The following is a 14,076-nucleotide window of genomic DNA, read 5'->3' on the forward strand; positions in this document are numbered from 1 at the left end:
ATGAAGTTGTGCGTTAAAGTACCGGAATACCCCCAACAAAAAGTTTGTTTTAATCGATAGTCCATGTTAGTAAGCTATCGGAGCCGCTGAATGATTTATGTCACTAGTGCTATCGATGAGTTTTAATTTGTATTAACATTAATTTAGTGAAAAAATGTGGTCCGACACAATATTAATTGTTTTTATATCGGTTTGCACCGCTTTCCTGGGCGAAGGTAAGCAAAAGGCCAGTTAATTTAGTTAACCCTACATATTTATTGCTTAGGACTCACTTGGGTGATGGTTTACCGGACGGAGAAGTACCAAAAGCTGAAGACCGAGGTGGAAAAGCAGAGCAAAAAGCGTAAGTCGGTCAAAGGGTGCTATAAATGGTCACGAGCTAACCCGCATTCTGTTGCAGTGGAGCGTCGCAAGGAAATCCATGGGGACTCCCTGGACAAAGCCGTAAAGAAGAAGATCGAGCGCGATGAGGAAAAACTGAAAAACAACAACCGCGATCTCTCGCTGGTCAAGATGAAGACCATGTTCGCCACGGGATTCGCCTTCACCGCCCTGTTGAGTATGTTCAACAGCATCTTCGACGGCCGTGTGGTTGCCCAGCTGCCCTTCACACCCATCTCCTGGATCCAGGGGTTAAGTCACCGAAATTTGTCCGGTGACGACTATACGGACTGCTCCTTTATATTCCTCTACATCCTGTGCACCATGTCCATTCGTCAGAACATCCAAAAGCTTCTGGGCTTTGCCCCATCGCGCGCCGCCAGCAAGCAGGGTGTAGGTCTGTTTGGACCTGCTCCAGGCCAGTTCAAATAGTTCAAATTCATTAATTAAATTAGCTGCATTTAGTTTTAATGCACCATCAACAATTCTAGCTTAATACAGTATTCAACTCGAACATGGGCTGGTCAACAATCAGCCGGTCGAAGCTTAGACGAGAAAGGTCGATGGTTCTGAACTGACCATCCATGATCAGCTCGGATATGGCTCGGCCCACGGCCAGAGATTGTTGTGCTCCGTGTCCGCTAAAACCGGTGGCTAGGTACAGATTGTTGTAGTACGGGTGCGCTCCCAAAACGCCGTTCTCGTCGTATACGTTATGATCATAGCAGCCCGCCCAGCTATCCACCACTTGGGCTTCTCCAAGAACGGGAATTCTATTGGACAAATGGGGTCTGATGTGCTGGGCGAAATATTGCGGATCAATCGTCCCACTATGAATCTCTTCCGTCGAATCATGCGCGCAAATATAGTGGCCGCCCAGGCCATCTCTGCGAACAAAGATGCCCGACGGATCTATTGTCATGGGCATGGTCATCCCGGGTGCACTTTGGGCCTGCGAATTGATGGCGTACATGTACCTCTTGCGTGCGTTGATGGGCAGCGGAACCTGAAGTATTCCTGGACCCACGCCTATCCTTGCTAATCGCGCGACTTGTTCGGAACTAGCACCGGCGCTTATTACACACAGGGCGAACTTGCAGGTGCGTCGCGTGCCATCGGGCAGTTGGATGACCGCTTTTTCCAAACCCGTATAGGCACCCTCGTTGGAACCAAGGTCTGTGACCACAGAAATGTCCATTTGGGATTTGTACTCGAAGTCGACCACCTGGCCACTGATAAAATGGGCGCCGTAGCCACTGGCTGAACGTCGGAAATTGCTCAGAAGGGCCAACGGATTAAACCAGCCCTCTTTTTCCAGACCAAGACAGCCCAAAGCGATGCCCGTGGTGTTTAGCCAGGGGAATCTGGCAGCCAGTCGATCTGCAGTAAGAAGTTCATTTCGGGCACCCAGTTCGTTTTGAAGCTGAGAGGAGCGCTTCAGGCTTTCCGCGTGCTCCTCGCCAGCGAGCATCAGATGGCCATGGGGCGTGAACTGGAGGGGCACTTCCTCGCCAAAGTGCTTCCTTGCGCTTCGCAGGAAGTCGGCGGCAAATAGTGACATTTGGATGTTTTCGGGCAGGGAGAATTGCTGACAAAGACCGCCCACCGAAACACGAGTGGCTGACTGGGCATACTAGAAATATGTGGAAGACCATTTAAATATTTGCGGTAGACTGGTACACATCATTTTACTACCGTGTCATCCTTCTCGACCACCACAACATTAAGACCGTCGCGGGCCTTTTCCTTCAGCCAAAAGGCGATGGAGCTGCCCACTCCACCGCCGCCAATGATGAGCACATCGCAATGGGTCTGAAAGTCATCCGGCAGAGTGGATTCCTTGCTCTTGTCTCGCTCTCCTGAAAAGTGAAACTTGCTCTGTGTCGGAATGGGAGCTTTCTCGATCTCCGGTTCCTTTGGTACAAAGAACTCCTTAACTTTGCGCATATCGTTGCCGAGCAAACGGAGTGTTCGTCGTATAGGGTGAAGATCTTCGTCGGATTTGTCGCCCCCGAAAGATCCACTTCCATTGCTCGTTGCTCCGGCCGAGAAATTACGGCGCTGAAGGAGACGCACCACTTGTCTGTACCGCAACATTTTGGTCTCTTTAATTTTAACTTAATTCATATTCCGTATATTTTTATTAATGTGTTATTTTGTAATAGTGATAACGTGCGATGCTATCGGAGTATCGATATCGAAAAGGCTTAACGGAATTGTGGTGTGCAATTTAAATAAAAATACACTTTTAGCGAGTGCGTAATTTGGAAATTCCTAAACCAAATTGAAACAATAGATATCATTACTGTAAAACATTAGAAATAAATTCCTATAGCATACGAGACTGAAAGTTCGCTCAGTGTACCGTAAAACATATCGATAAATTGAAACGTAACGGCTTAACAGCACTGTTAACCAACTACATTTACCAGCACTGCCTGTAGCCGAAAACGAATAAGAAGAAGAAGCGACATTACTAGGCATTTTTGATTGGGATTGGGAAAAACAAAAGAAAAGTCGGCTATATTTGTGACCCCAGTAAATTGAGAGTTCCATTACAAAATGACCAACGCAACGGACATCGCTGCTAACGACGTGGAGATGGAGGTGGATCCAACGGTGGAGACGTTGGCTGACGAGAAGAAGAACCAAGATGTGGCCGCCGTGCAGGAGATCCGCGAGCAGATTCGTCAGATTGAGAAGGGGGTAGCCTCGAAGGAGTCGCGGTGAGTAGTGCAAGCATTGTAATCTTCTCCCTTATTCATATGGCTCATTTCCGCCAACAGCTTCATCCTGCGCGTCCTTCGCAATTTGCCCAACACTCGTCGCAAGCTGAACGGCGTCGTCTTCCGGAATCTTGCCCAGAGTATTTACCCCGCTGGGGCAGATCGTGAGGCGGCCGTGGCTTTAATGCCCGCTGTGGAGAAAGACGCCACCGAGCTGCCCGATGTTCCCAAAAAACAAGTGGCCACCAAGGCTCCAATCGCCGAGGTCGATGCCTACTTCTACCTGCTCCTGCTGGTCAAGCTCATCGACGCCAGTGATTTAAAGCGCGCCGGAATAAGCGCCGACGCCCTAATGTCCAAAATCTCCATCCAAAACCGACGCACCCTTGATTTGATTGGTGCTAAGTCCTACTTCTATTTTTCAAGAGTGGCGGAGCTAAAGCACTCACTGGAAGGCATCCGATCCTTCCTGCACGCTCGACTGCGCACCGCTACGCTGCGTAATGATTTTGAAGGCCAGGCGGTGCTGATCAACTGTTTGCTCCGCAACTACTTGCACTATGCTTTGTACGACCAAGCAGACAAGCTGGTAAAGAAGTCCGTCTACCCGGAATCGGCCAGCAACAATGAATGGGCGCGTTTCCTGTACTATCTCGGTCGCATCAAGGCCGCCAAGCTGGAGTACAGTGATGCCCACAAGCATTTGGTCCAGGCCCTGCGTAAGTCGCCGCAGCACGCTGCCATCGGCTTCCGTCAGACGGTTCAAAAGCTAATTATCGTTGTGGAGCTGCTTTTGGGCAACATCCCGGAGCGTGTGGTGTTCCGGCAAGCCGGTCTTCGCCAATCTCTTGGTGCCTACTTCCAGCTCACGCAGGCCGTGCGTCTGGGCAACTTGAAGCGCTTCGGCGACGTGGTATCCCAATACGGACCCAAGTTCCAACTGGACCACACATTCACCCTGATTATCCGGCTGCGCCACAATGTGATCAAGACGGCCATCCGCTCTATCGGACTGTCGTACTCACGCATCTCGCCGCAAGACATTGCCAAGCGGCTAATGCTGGACTCCGCGGAGGATGCCGAGTTTATTGTATCGAAGGCTATACGGGACGGCGTGATTGAGGCTACGCTGGACCCAGCCCAGAACTTCATGCGCAGCAAGGAAAGTACGGACATCTACAGCACCCGGGAACCGCAGCTGGCCTTCCACGAGCGCATCTCGTTCTGCCTGAATCTGCACAACCAGAGCGTTAAGGCCATGCGCTATCCCCCAAAATCCTACGGTAAGGATTTGGAGAGTGCCGAGGAGAGACGCGAGCGGGAGCAGCAGGACCTTGAGCTGGCCAAGGAGATGGCCGAGGATGATGAGGATGGTTTCTAAGCGGCTGATTCTGCAAATTAATTTGTGCTTGCATTCATTTTTATAGAAATATAATCCGCAATTAAATAAGTTACAATAATTTCGGAACATTTAATTATGTATTGGATATCAAAAATAGTTCAGAACTGATCTTTCTTTTTATTCAAGCAAAAGGTTGTGTTAACGTGGTACACAATCAATAATTTCAAATCGGTTAGGTATAGAAAAACATTTTAAAAATATCACACTTCTGGCAGCCTTGGCGCGTTAATTTAAAACGAAGTCTGGCAACATAGATTCATTTCCTTCTTCAGATATCTTACTCTTGCCCACGCTATCTTATTAATGATCTATTAAGTACATTTGCAGGACTTTTCTCAGCTTGAAAGATTTAATTGATTATTATATATTATATGTATTCTATAGATGTAAATATATTAATACACGGCTTTCCACAAAAAGCACACTTTTTCTGGCAAAGGTTTTGGTCGGCAGTATTAACGGTCACACTGGCGCAAACAACACAAACAGCAGCCACGGTCACACGGAACCGAAGTGAAAAAAATTTTTAGACAAAAAGGTGCACACAATGCAAACTAATTAAAGGCCGTGCACATTAAATGTCCAAATCCGCGATCCTACGCACTGTATATTGCTGCCGGAAAGTGCAAACGCGCGCCTATCGCGGAATTTCGCGAAAATTGCTGGGTTTTTTGTGGCAGCGGCGAGTAATCTCCTCCGAATAACAGCGGCCGAACAGCGAGCGTTTTGCAAAGCAGCGAGTGCCTGGCCAATGTGGTGCAGCCCCCCGCCACCCGCCGCCCGCGCACCCCCTACCCTGCTAACGCGCAAAATATACGCGACTAGTTGTAGTTGTGGGCAGCAGAGCAGCAGGAAAAGCAGCACCAGCCGATCAGCTCGGCCTTTGTGAGCGGATTAGTGGCGAAGAAGCCAGCGAAAAGCCAATTAACAGTGCCCCGGGAAGCTGGGCCGGTGTCCAGTAGCGGATCCCATCCAGCCTTCGACAATTCCGGCTGTGATGCAGCAGCAGCTGCTGCCAGCTAACGAGATTCTGGACGCCTTTTGCACCCACCACACGTAACTAGAGCACTCACACCGACGCAAACACATACACACACTCACACACATTCGCAGACGGGCCAACTGGCGAACGGGCACACTAGTAGGTGGCCATTGATGCAGTGCAGCCGCTTGCAGGGATTCGGGATCGGTAGGTGAAAGGGACTGGGACAAGCGTGGAGATGATTTGCAAACAGGACGTTCTGCAGTGGTTTGAGAAACTTGAGAGCTACAATCGGATCGAAACGATGTACGCCTTGCTCACCGCCTGCCTGCCATTCGAGCTGCGATTTTTGGGCACGCTCCTCGAGGAGCAGGGCCGTTGCGACTCGGAGACGCTGCGCGGCATGGAGCTGCGGGCGAATAACCCGCATGAGCTGGCCGCAGACATGGTCAACTGCCAGAAGGGCGATCCCACCGACCGGAAGATCCGGCGCAAGATGGCCCTGTATCTGGCGCTGATCCGTGCCTGCAATCGGAACTGCGTCAGTGAGATCTATCGAACGCTGGAATGCTGGGGAGAGTGCGATTTCAGTTGTATTAATGATCAGGACACGCTGTTGGAGCTGCTGCTGGTCTACACGATGGCAGCCATCCACCCGGTGTTCTCCATGGAGGAGCAAAAGAAGATTTTTGGCATTCTGGCCAAGATTAAGGAGAACAAGTTGGTGGTAGAGCGATTTGCGCCTCAAATGCAAAGACAGACGCAGGCGCCAGTGCTCCAACATCCTCACCCGCCGTCCCCCCATGACCTGGTGATTCAGCAACAGCCACACGTGATCCACCAAATTCCAGGACCGCAGCAGGCGCCCCCGCACCCGCAACATCCTCAAATGGTGCAGGTATTGCAGACGCCGCAGGGCAATATCCCCATGATCTTTCCCCAGCACTTTCAAAAGGTAAGTCTTCAAATAGAAACCCACGTAAAGTTGATTAACTTAATCTGTTCATCCACAGCTTCTGCCCAGCTCTGATGGAACGCACCAGATCAGTGTCGATGGCATGCCGCACCTGATGCAGCCTAACATCACCATTCCAGCGGACACTAGTGCCATCATCAGCCACCAGAACACGGGATGGACGATGCGCCACTACGTGCCACAACCGCCCCACCAACAGCCCGCTCTGCAGCAACAGCAGCCGCAGAGTCTGGACCATCAAGTGCCACCTGCCAGCTCGCCGATGCTGAGTCAGCAATCCTCGCCGTCGAGTAGCCGCACCACGAGTCCTCAGCGGGACCGCTCCCTAATTAACGTTCCACTGCAGGCGCAGCAGCAACCCCACCAGCAGCAGCAGCAGATGAGGGGTATGTCCCAGCGACTAGCGGATCAGAAGAACACGCGGCGTCCCTCGGCGGAGACTACCCCGCCGCCAACCACCATTGGCGGCGAGCAGCAGCACGATGTAATTATTAAACAATTAAATGCGTTGTTGATTTATTTAAAGCAAACTCAAGATTGAAATCAAAAGCAAATTAACTAATATTAGCATTTGCATCCATTGTTTAAGTCGGCCAATCATATTACAAAATACGACAATACTTATACGACAAATGACTTATCTTTACAGAGCATCAACGAAGGCGGAAGCAGTAATTCCAGCGGAACCAGTCTGCACAGACTCATTCGCAACGGTTTTCCGCGTCTAGGACATAATCATCGAGTCAAGGCGAATACATTCATACCACAGCACCAGCAACAACAGCAGCAGCAGCACTTTCAGAACCCCAACTATAACATGAACGTTATGATGCAGAGTATGAATATAAACGACGATGGCAGTGGATCGATGATGAACTCCATGAACTCCACCAAAAGTGCAGCTACCACGGGTAGTGAATCGGGCAGCTCGAATGGATCCTGTGGTGACCTGTCGCCCTCTGAGACGCCAACACCCACGCAGCTCTCACTGCCAGTACACAATTCGGTGGATGCGGGAATGGGCATGATCACGACCGTACTGCCCACCGGTCTGGGAAACTATCAGGCGAAGCCACACCACTTCAGTTACAAGCAGCAGCAGCAGCAAATGAATCTACAGCAGCGGCTAAACGGACGCAATGGGATGGATAAGACCTATCAGCAGGTTTACACAACGGGCACGCCGAGCATCGTTAGCGATGCACAGACCATCAGCAGCGCCAGCCTGCAGCAGCAACAGCCCCAGACCCTTCTCATCAGCCAGTCTCCGGTGAGCACACCCACGACAACGGTGCTCCTGCAGCCGCAACAACCGCCGCCCACAACCTACAACACAAGCTATCCATATCACCAGCGAGGACCCCCGCCGCCACAGCAGACGATATTCCAAGCGCATAGTGCGCCGCCTCCGCAGACGGTGCGTGGTGGCTTCCGTTATCCGATGGGTCCGCCACACAACGGTGAGCTTATCTACCCGACCTTCCACACCAGCCTGGCCTTCCTGCCAATGACAGCGGGAGGCACTCCTACCGCGGTAACGCCTGCACAGCTCCAGAACACAGCGGCCGTGGTCAGTACGAACGCGGTGAGCGTGCAGACGGTGCCTACGCCACAGCAGCAAGTCCCCAGCACGACGCCGTACAGCGCCCTCACTGTCTGCCCCATCACGGGAGCGGGTGGTGGCGGAACCGCGCCAAAAGTGATCTCCTGCTACAACTGTGGATCGCAGACGCACAGCGGGCGGGAATGCCAGGAGGCGTCGATGGAGGATGTGACGCGAAGCGCTAGCTACAAACTGGACTACTCCGAGACGAGCATGGACTCAAACGCCACGGGCGATCACCACAAGGACGTGGGCGGTGTGCAGATCAACTCGACGGCGACTGCGGGGACGGTGACCAGTACGGGGAAATAATACGGAGGGACCGTATATTAACGTACATATATGGATATATTATTACTGCTATATTAATGATTATGCATAATCCTTACCTACTTATACGAATTACCATTTATTATGATTGTGTAGTGCGGAAATCAAATTTCTCGCCTTTGCCACTTCTCTTAGTTCCGTAAGCCTCTCAATTCGCGTTAATTCAATTCGAGGATGGGCAGGCGGCTGCGGTTGCGGCTAAGTCTTGACAACCCTTATCCGTAAATAAGAATGATTTAGGTGCGCCCTGCCATGCCCTGCCCTGCCCTGCCACGCCCCTCCCACACACATAGTCGATAACGAATTTTAGTCATATGCCACTCTTAATATTTCTAACGTTAAGTTGAATGTACAACAGCAATAAGTAATAATCCTAATCCGCGTTCTGCGCTCCGCGTTCCGTAAACTCACTCAATGGGCAGATATGTTACAAATGCCACGATCGAATTAAGCTAAAGAACCATTACGTAAGCCATTACGAGACCACGACGGCGGTCGTAACCATACCGTACCGTAACGTAACGAAACGGAACGAATCGAAACGAGGGGAGGGGATTGGAGTTGCCCAGGAAAACAGAACACACGTAGCATACGGAATAACTAGCAAATATATTAAAATTGATTATGTGTATAAACAAACGAGCGTAGCAGCACAGTGTGCATAGTTAACCGACTTCTGATTCCAACCGAGCCCTCTGATCTACTAACACCCTGTACTCTAGTTACTCCGCCATCTATTTATTTGCTGCTCCTTTGTTTAAACATGTATTTTTAGCAATGTTTTTTTTGTACTTTATATAAATACCAACATACTTATATACACACATATATATATTACATATATATATATATATATATATTATTTTAATGCAAACAATCGTATATGATACACTCTTATGTGGATAGGGCGTACGTTACTGCTAAGCACTCTGTCTAATGATTATTTTATGTACTCACAACTTGAACCCCGATGGCAACTGTATATGAACTGGCCAAGTTAGAGAAATAACCGTTAAGGTCACGCCAAAACCTCCCACGGTTGACCACAAAATACAATTGCCTGCCCTTAGTTTCTTATGTATAGACGTTGTTAAAATTTTGTAAAGTCAGCAGACGAACTGCAAGATAATGAAAATAGAAGCAAATGATTTACATGAAATACACACTCTTCTGAGTTTGCTGCTAATGCGTAGGCATGACAAACAATTATTATATTTCATTGAAATAATAAAAACAAATTGTTTCTAAAATTCGAGTAACAAACACAAAGCTACAAGTCGAACTGTTTTACTCCTCTCCTGCACTTTGCCTTTTTGGGTTTTCCTTCCACCTTCGACAGCACCTCTTTCCAACAGGTGGCCATTTAAGAGACTCGCTCGTGCTCTTTGATCGGATTGCTGAAACTCACCCTCTTTTGAATGGCCAAGTCTTCTCTAGGCCTGTACAGTGGGTGCTGTATACCTCGAACGGAATATTTAATTATAAAAATTTAAACGAGCCCACTTTCTGATTACAAATGAATGAATATATCCATTATTCAAGCGGGAATACATTTAAAAAAAATAAAATTGAGACTTTGATTATACAGTTTTCTTAGTTCCCTTCGATATCGCGTATATGTATTACTATACTTTTAAAACTTACGAGCTTTAATTCGGTTCACTGAAAGTGTACCACTGTACTTCCACGTCTTGAGTGCAACTCGGATTTGGGCAATACGACCAGCAATCGAAAGACCGAGGATCCCTCAAGCGTGTCCGTCTTTCTGTAACGGCCCAGAGTCATCATAGCCGTAGTTATCGTGTTCGTCTTCAGTTGAGCGGTCGCATTTATCGGGTGCGGATCATACAGTAAAATGTAGGAGTATTACCAAATCCACACAGTTGCCTATTGCCAAATCTCGGCAAGTCCCCTTGGAAGAACTAATAAGTGCAGGCAAATGGTGATATGAATTAGTAAGCTAGTGAATTTAGAAGGTTTTAAAAATAATAGTGCAGTGGATTACCCCACGAAAACAAATGAAATCCGCTGCGATCGCCACTCGATGGGTGTTCGTTGATGCATAGCGAAGTTGGGTCTTTGCCAAGAGCTCGAAGTGAAATAAAAGAAACCCCCGAGAGGGCCGAAAACAATGCTCAAAGCCACGAGGAAGCCAGCGGATCCGTACAAATCGAAGCTAAAAGTTAGTGCCAGCCACAGTGGACCGCATCCACTGCCCGCGGAGGTGACGGCGGCGGAGGAGGAGCAGGCGGCCACTTTTGGCCAGACATCCCCCCAGAAGCTCAGCCTGAAGGGCAGCCAACTGGGCGGCAGCATCTTGATTGGCAACTACAATGTGAGTTGACTCCACTCCGGCTGTCGGTAACCGACATCCGGCTTCCGGTACTCCATATCCGGCTGGCATGCCTGTACATCTTCCCCAATCGCCGTTTTCTCTTTTCGTCCGCAGTACTTGACCCAGCTGGAGGTATGCGAAAACGAAATGGAGGTCTTGGATCTCAGTTCGCTCGCTCAACTGGAGACGCTGAAGTGCAGCCGGAACAAGCTGATGGAACTGATCATAAATGCCACCAATTTGCAGACACTTGTCGCCGACCATAATTGTAAGGGGTTCTCTTAGATTGTATTCCTTAAATTAATTGCGTCTACGTCTTTATAATCTGTTGCTTAACGTTACATTTTAAACTTAAATAATTCCCAAAAAGTAGCTTTTATTCGGACGGACGGACGGAAATTGATTAGAACTTTATAGGGTTGGATCGACGAAATCTGCTATATGAGTAATGGGTAGAATTTATAACAGGCTTCTATTACTTTTCCCATCTCAATTCTAGACCTGCACAACATATCCACAACGAACACGCATCCAGTTCCGCTGAAGCTGCAGCGCATTGACGTCTCTCACAATAACTTCAGTGAGCTGCCCAACTGGGTCGGAGCATGTGCCTCCTTGACCGCCTTGGATGCTTCACACAATCGCCTTAGCAACGTGGCAGGACTGTTACGCAACTACAGGATAACTGAGCTGGTGTCCTTAGACCTGGCATACAACGATCTGAAGCAGCTGGACCAATTTCCGGAGGGCTTTTCCAGCATCCGGAGTCTTCAATTGCAAAGCAATGAGCTACCGAGTCTTCCGGACAACTTTTTTGCCGTGACCCACGCTCGCCTGGAAACGCTGAATGTCTCCTGCAACAAACTGTCCACCCTGCCACGCTACGAGCAGAATAACCATGCTGCGCTGGTGAATCTATCGCTGGCGGGGAATCACCTGAATGACAGCATCTTTGAGCCCTTGCACAATGCCGCCAAGTTGAGAGTACTCCATCTGGCCTACAATCGCATTGGGGTCCTGCCCGCCGCCTGTGTTCGCAACTGGCCGGAACTGGAGATCCTAGTTTTGTCTGGTAACATGCTGCAACAACTGCCCGAGGAGGTGGCCACTCTAGGTCAGCTCAGGGTGCTACGCTGCTGCAACAATTTGCTCCTCTGCACCCCGCAACTGGCAAAGTTAGCCATGCTGAAGGTCCTTGATCTCTCGCATAATCATCTGGATCGCGTCAATCTGCTGGCATTGGTTCCATCAAGGAATCTGAAGTACCTGGATCTATCGGGGAACTTGCAGTTGCAGGTAAGATATGAGCACCTAAACCCAACTTATGGTTTCAAATGGCACAGCTGTTATTGATCAACTAATATCAATATCCTTCAGGTGGACGAGCAGCAGTTCAAGGTTTGTCAGACCCAAAGCCAGCGCCATTGGAGCCTAATCGATGTGTCCGGGAACAATAGAGCTGCTTTGCCGACAACCAAGATCCGACAGGTGAGTGCCCAACGGAATCAGAATAAGTCCACTGGGCCTTGGACGATGGGATTTGCGGAAACCCCGGGCTCTGGTGATTGCCGGAAGCTTTCAGTTTACCAACTAAGGGCTGCAAACTACGGGGGATCAGATGAGGCTCTGTACGGGATGTTCGAGGCATTGGAGGGTGGCGGTCGGGCCGCCCAGGAGATGGCTCATATGGTGCCCGATCTGATGAAGCAGCAGCAGATGGTCAAGGACTCGGCTGTCAGGGATTACATGAAGTTTACCCTGCTGGCGGCGCAGCAGCAATGTGGCAGTGTGCGGAGTGCCGCATTGTTCCATCTTACCAGGACACGGGCTCCTTCCAAAGTAAGACCGCTGAAGAGCAAACGATATGTTCTACGCATGGCAAGCACTGGAGGCCTGGACGCCTATCTGATACGACGCACCTCCCAGTTGCGTCTTACCAAAGCGGAAGGCATTCAAAAGGATAACAATTATTCCATGCCAGATCCACATGTGTTAGAGGCAAGTTTTTACCACATCAAATGTTTAGTCCAATCAAATTGAAAGCGGTTCCTTGTTGCAGCTCATTCTCAGCAACGACGACGAGTACTTGGTGGTGGGCAATGCTCACCTCTGGTCAGTGATGGATATTGATCGTGCAGCCCGAGAGATGCGAAAGGAGGAGAACTCCCTGCTTGCGGCCAAGCGACTGGTGGACATTGCTCAAAGCTTTGCTGCGGCGGAGAGTCTCAGTGTAATTGTGGTTCGCTTTCGTCACCTAGGTACGGATGTGGACCACCTGATACGAGAGCTGAAACAAAGTGTACGCAAGAAGCCCCAGCCGATTTCCTTACCTTTGTCCAGTGGATCAGTTTGCAAGCGTACGTGCTGCGACCGGAGCAACGCCTGTCGCCACCGAGCCATTGAACAGGAGCCGCTGGCAGGACGATCCTCGCCAAGTGGGCAGAGTGATCGGGACCTGCTGGCCAAGGATAAGGACGATGAGTTCGTACTGGCACATGCCCGTGTCCTGCAGGAGGAGCAACAGCTTGAGATGCTGGACGAAACAGAGTCGGTATCAGAATCAGTGCTTTCTGAGGAGCAGTTCAAGTGCTGGGAGTACATGCTGGAGCAAAACACCCAGCTGCTGTTCGATAAGGAGCTAAACACCATCTCTAAGTCTTTCACTAAACAACGTACCGTACCCAATGCAATCATGGCAGCTACAGTTCTTCCAGAACGGAATGACTTTACCTCGAATTTAATGCGGACTGTCACCAACAAGTTCATCTCGACCAGCACTCCTCAATTACCCCAACCCATAACGACTTCTGTGCCTCTGGGTTCATATCATCAGGTGAAGCAATCGCCCCAAGGACACTTTGGCAGTGCCCTCTCCTTCCAGCAGGCCCATAGCTACGGCTATAATATATTTGATGCCAAGCCTCGGCCCAAGTTTCACGGAGGCACAGTCAAGCGGGCCACGGGTCCAAATTCAGCCTATTTTGGATCCCTTCAGCGCCTGATGCCCTACAATTTCGAATACGACTTTGCCGTTACCCAGGAGCGGGAGAGAAACATCCTGGACGAAGAGGAGCACGACGATAATGACTTCAACGAGCACGAGAGTAGAATGCGAAAGTACTGGGGAGTGGCCACGACGGAACTTTAGCTTAGGGTTGTCTTTCATCGGGGTATTTACAATAAGTTTAAATGTAAGAAAATATTCGTTAGATAATTCCATTATTAGTTTGATTTAAGACTCTCTAAACTATGAAAATAAAAAAATATATTCGTTACTAAAATCACCGTATTACAAACTGTCGTACCGAAACCCGTTATTACCGTGCAATGTATCGGTATGT

General features: G+C 49.5%; 5 protein-coding genes across 5 annotated transcripts; 4 read left to right on the top strand and 1 right to left on the bottom strand.

The window, feature by feature from the left end:
* The first annotated feature begins 102 nt into the window (after window positions 1-102).
* Window positions 103-871, top strand: LOC6614636 (calcium load-activated calcium channel). Its single transcript, XM_002039027.2, has 3 exons — window positions 103-215; window positions 266-343; window positions 401-871. Exons 1-3 carry the CDS (start codon window positions 155-157, stop codon window positions 811-813), a joined length of 552 nt encoding a protein of 183 aa, XP_002039063.1. The 5' UTR covers window positions 103-154; the 3' UTR covers window positions 814-871.
* Window positions 828-2,568, bottom strand: LOC6614637 (FAD-dependent oxidoreductase domain-containing protein 1). Its single transcript, XM_002039028.2, has 2 exons — window positions 2,077-2,568; window positions 828-2,014 (listed from the first exon to the last, which is right to left on the bottom strand). The coding sequence occupies exons 1-2, from the start codon at window positions 2,476-2,478 to the stop codon at window positions 869-871; spliced, it is 1,548 nt and encodes a 515-aa protein (XP_002039064.1). The 5' UTR covers window positions 2,479-2,568; the 3' UTR covers window positions 828-868.
* Window positions 2,569-2,817: 249 nt separating this feature from the next.
* Window positions 2,818-4,568, top strand: LOC6614638 (probable 26S proteasome non-ATPase regulatory subunit 3). Its single transcript, XM_002039029.2, has 2 exons — window positions 2,818-3,107; window positions 3,168-4,568. Exons 1-2 carry the CDS (start codon window positions 2,944-2,946, stop codon window positions 4,486-4,488), a joined length of 1,485 nt encoding a protein of 494 aa, XP_002039065.1. The 5' UTR covers window positions 2,818-2,943; the 3' UTR covers window positions 4,489-4,568.
* Window positions 4,569-4,989: 421 nt separating this feature from the next.
* On the top strand, window positions 4,990-9,676 carry LOC6621705 (trithorax group protein osa). The gene is made up of 4 exons (XM_032727837.1): window positions 4,990-5,565; window positions 5,623-6,446; window positions 6,505-6,951; window positions 7,117-9,676. Exons 2-4 carry the CDS (start codon window positions 5,730-5,732, stop codon window positions 8,380-8,382), a joined length of 2,430 nt encoding a protein of 809 aa, XP_032583728.1. The 5' UTR covers window positions 4,990-5,565; window positions 5,623-5,729; the 3' UTR covers window positions 8,383-9,676.
* Window positions 9,677-10,082: 406 nt separating this feature from the next.
* Window positions 10,083-14,006, top strand: LOC6614639 (protein phosphatase PHLPP-like protein). Its single transcript, XM_002039030.2, has 5 exons — window positions 10,083-10,735; window positions 10,850-11,003; window positions 11,235-12,031; window positions 12,113-12,733; window positions 12,795-14,006. The coding sequence occupies exons 1-5, from the start codon at window positions 10,532-10,534 to the stop codon at window positions 13,881-13,883; spliced, it is 2,865 nt and encodes a 954-aa protein (XP_002039066.1). The 5' UTR covers window positions 10,083-10,531; the 3' UTR covers window positions 13,884-14,006.
* Window positions 14,007-14,076: the final 70 nt, after the last annotated feature.

Source organism: Drosophila sechellia, chromosome 2L (genome assembly GCF_004382195.2).
Source record: "Drosophila sechellia strain sech25 chromosome 2L, ASM438219v1, whole genome shotgun sequence".
Taxonomy (NCBI): Eukaryota; Metazoa; Arthropoda; class Insecta; order Diptera; family Drosophilidae; genus Drosophila; species Drosophila sechellia.

What these genes read in the sequence shown, in the direction of transcription:
- LOC6614638 (XM_002039029.2), top strand. Translation starts at nt 2,944, where the DNA reads ATGACCAACGCAACGGACATCGCTGCTAACGACGTGGAGATGGAGGTG. An exon ending in GTAGCCTCGAAGGAGTCGCG is followed by an intron (nt 3,108 to 3,167) that starts GTGAGTAGTGCA and finishes TTCCGCCAACAG; the next exon opens with CTTCATCCTGCGCGTCCTTC.
- LOC6614639 (XM_002039030.2), top strand. Translation starts at nt 10,532, where the DNA reads ATGCTCAAAGCCACGAGGAAGCCAGCGGATCCGTACAAATCGAAGCTA. An exon ending in TCTTGATTGGCAACTACAAT is followed by an intron (nt 10,736 to 10,849) that starts GTGAGTTGACTC and finishes TTTCGTCCGCAG; the next exon opens with TACTTGACCCAGCTGGAGGT. An exon ending in ACTTGTCGCCGACCATAATT is followed by an intron (nt 11,004 to 11,234) that starts GTAAGGGGTTCT and finishes TCTCAATTCTAG; the next exon opens with ACCTGCACAACATATCCACA.
- LOC6614636 (XM_002039027.2), top strand. Translation starts at nt 155, where the DNA reads ATGTGGTCCGACACAATATTAATTGTTTTTATATCGGTTTGCACCGCT. An exon ending in CACCGCTTTCCTGGGCGAAG is followed by an intron (nt 216 to 265) that starts GTAAGCAAAAGG and finishes TTTATTGCTTAG; the next exon opens with GACTCACTTGGGTGATGGTT. An exon ending in GGAAAAGCAGAGCAAAAAGC is followed by an intron (nt 344 to 400) that starts GTAAGTCGGTCA and finishes ATTCTGTTGCAG; the next exon opens with TGGAGCGTCGCAAGGAAATC.
- LOC6621705 (XM_032727837.1), top strand. Translation starts at nt 5,730, where the DNA reads ATGATTTGCAAACAGGACGTTCTGCAGTGGTTTGAGAAACTTGAGAGC. An exon ending in TTCCCCAGCACTTTCAAAAG is followed by an intron (nt 6,447 to 6,504) that starts GTAAGTCTTCAA and finishes GTTCATCCACAG; the next exon opens with CTTCTGCCCAGCTCTGATGG. An exon ending in GCGGCGAGCAGCAGCACGAT is followed by an intron (nt 6,952 to 7,116) that starts GTAATTATTAAA and finishes TTATCTTTACAG; the next exon opens with AGCATCAACGAAGGCGGAAG.
- LOC6614637 (XM_002039028.2), bottom strand. Translation starts at nt 2,478, where the DNA reads ATGTTGCGGTACAGACAAGTGGTGCGTCTCCTTCAGCGCCGTAATTTC. An exon ending in TGGTCGAGAAGGATGACACG is followed by an intron (nt 2,015 to 2,076) that starts GTAGTAAAATGA and finishes ACATATTTCTAG; the next exon opens with TATGCCCAGTCAGCCACTCG.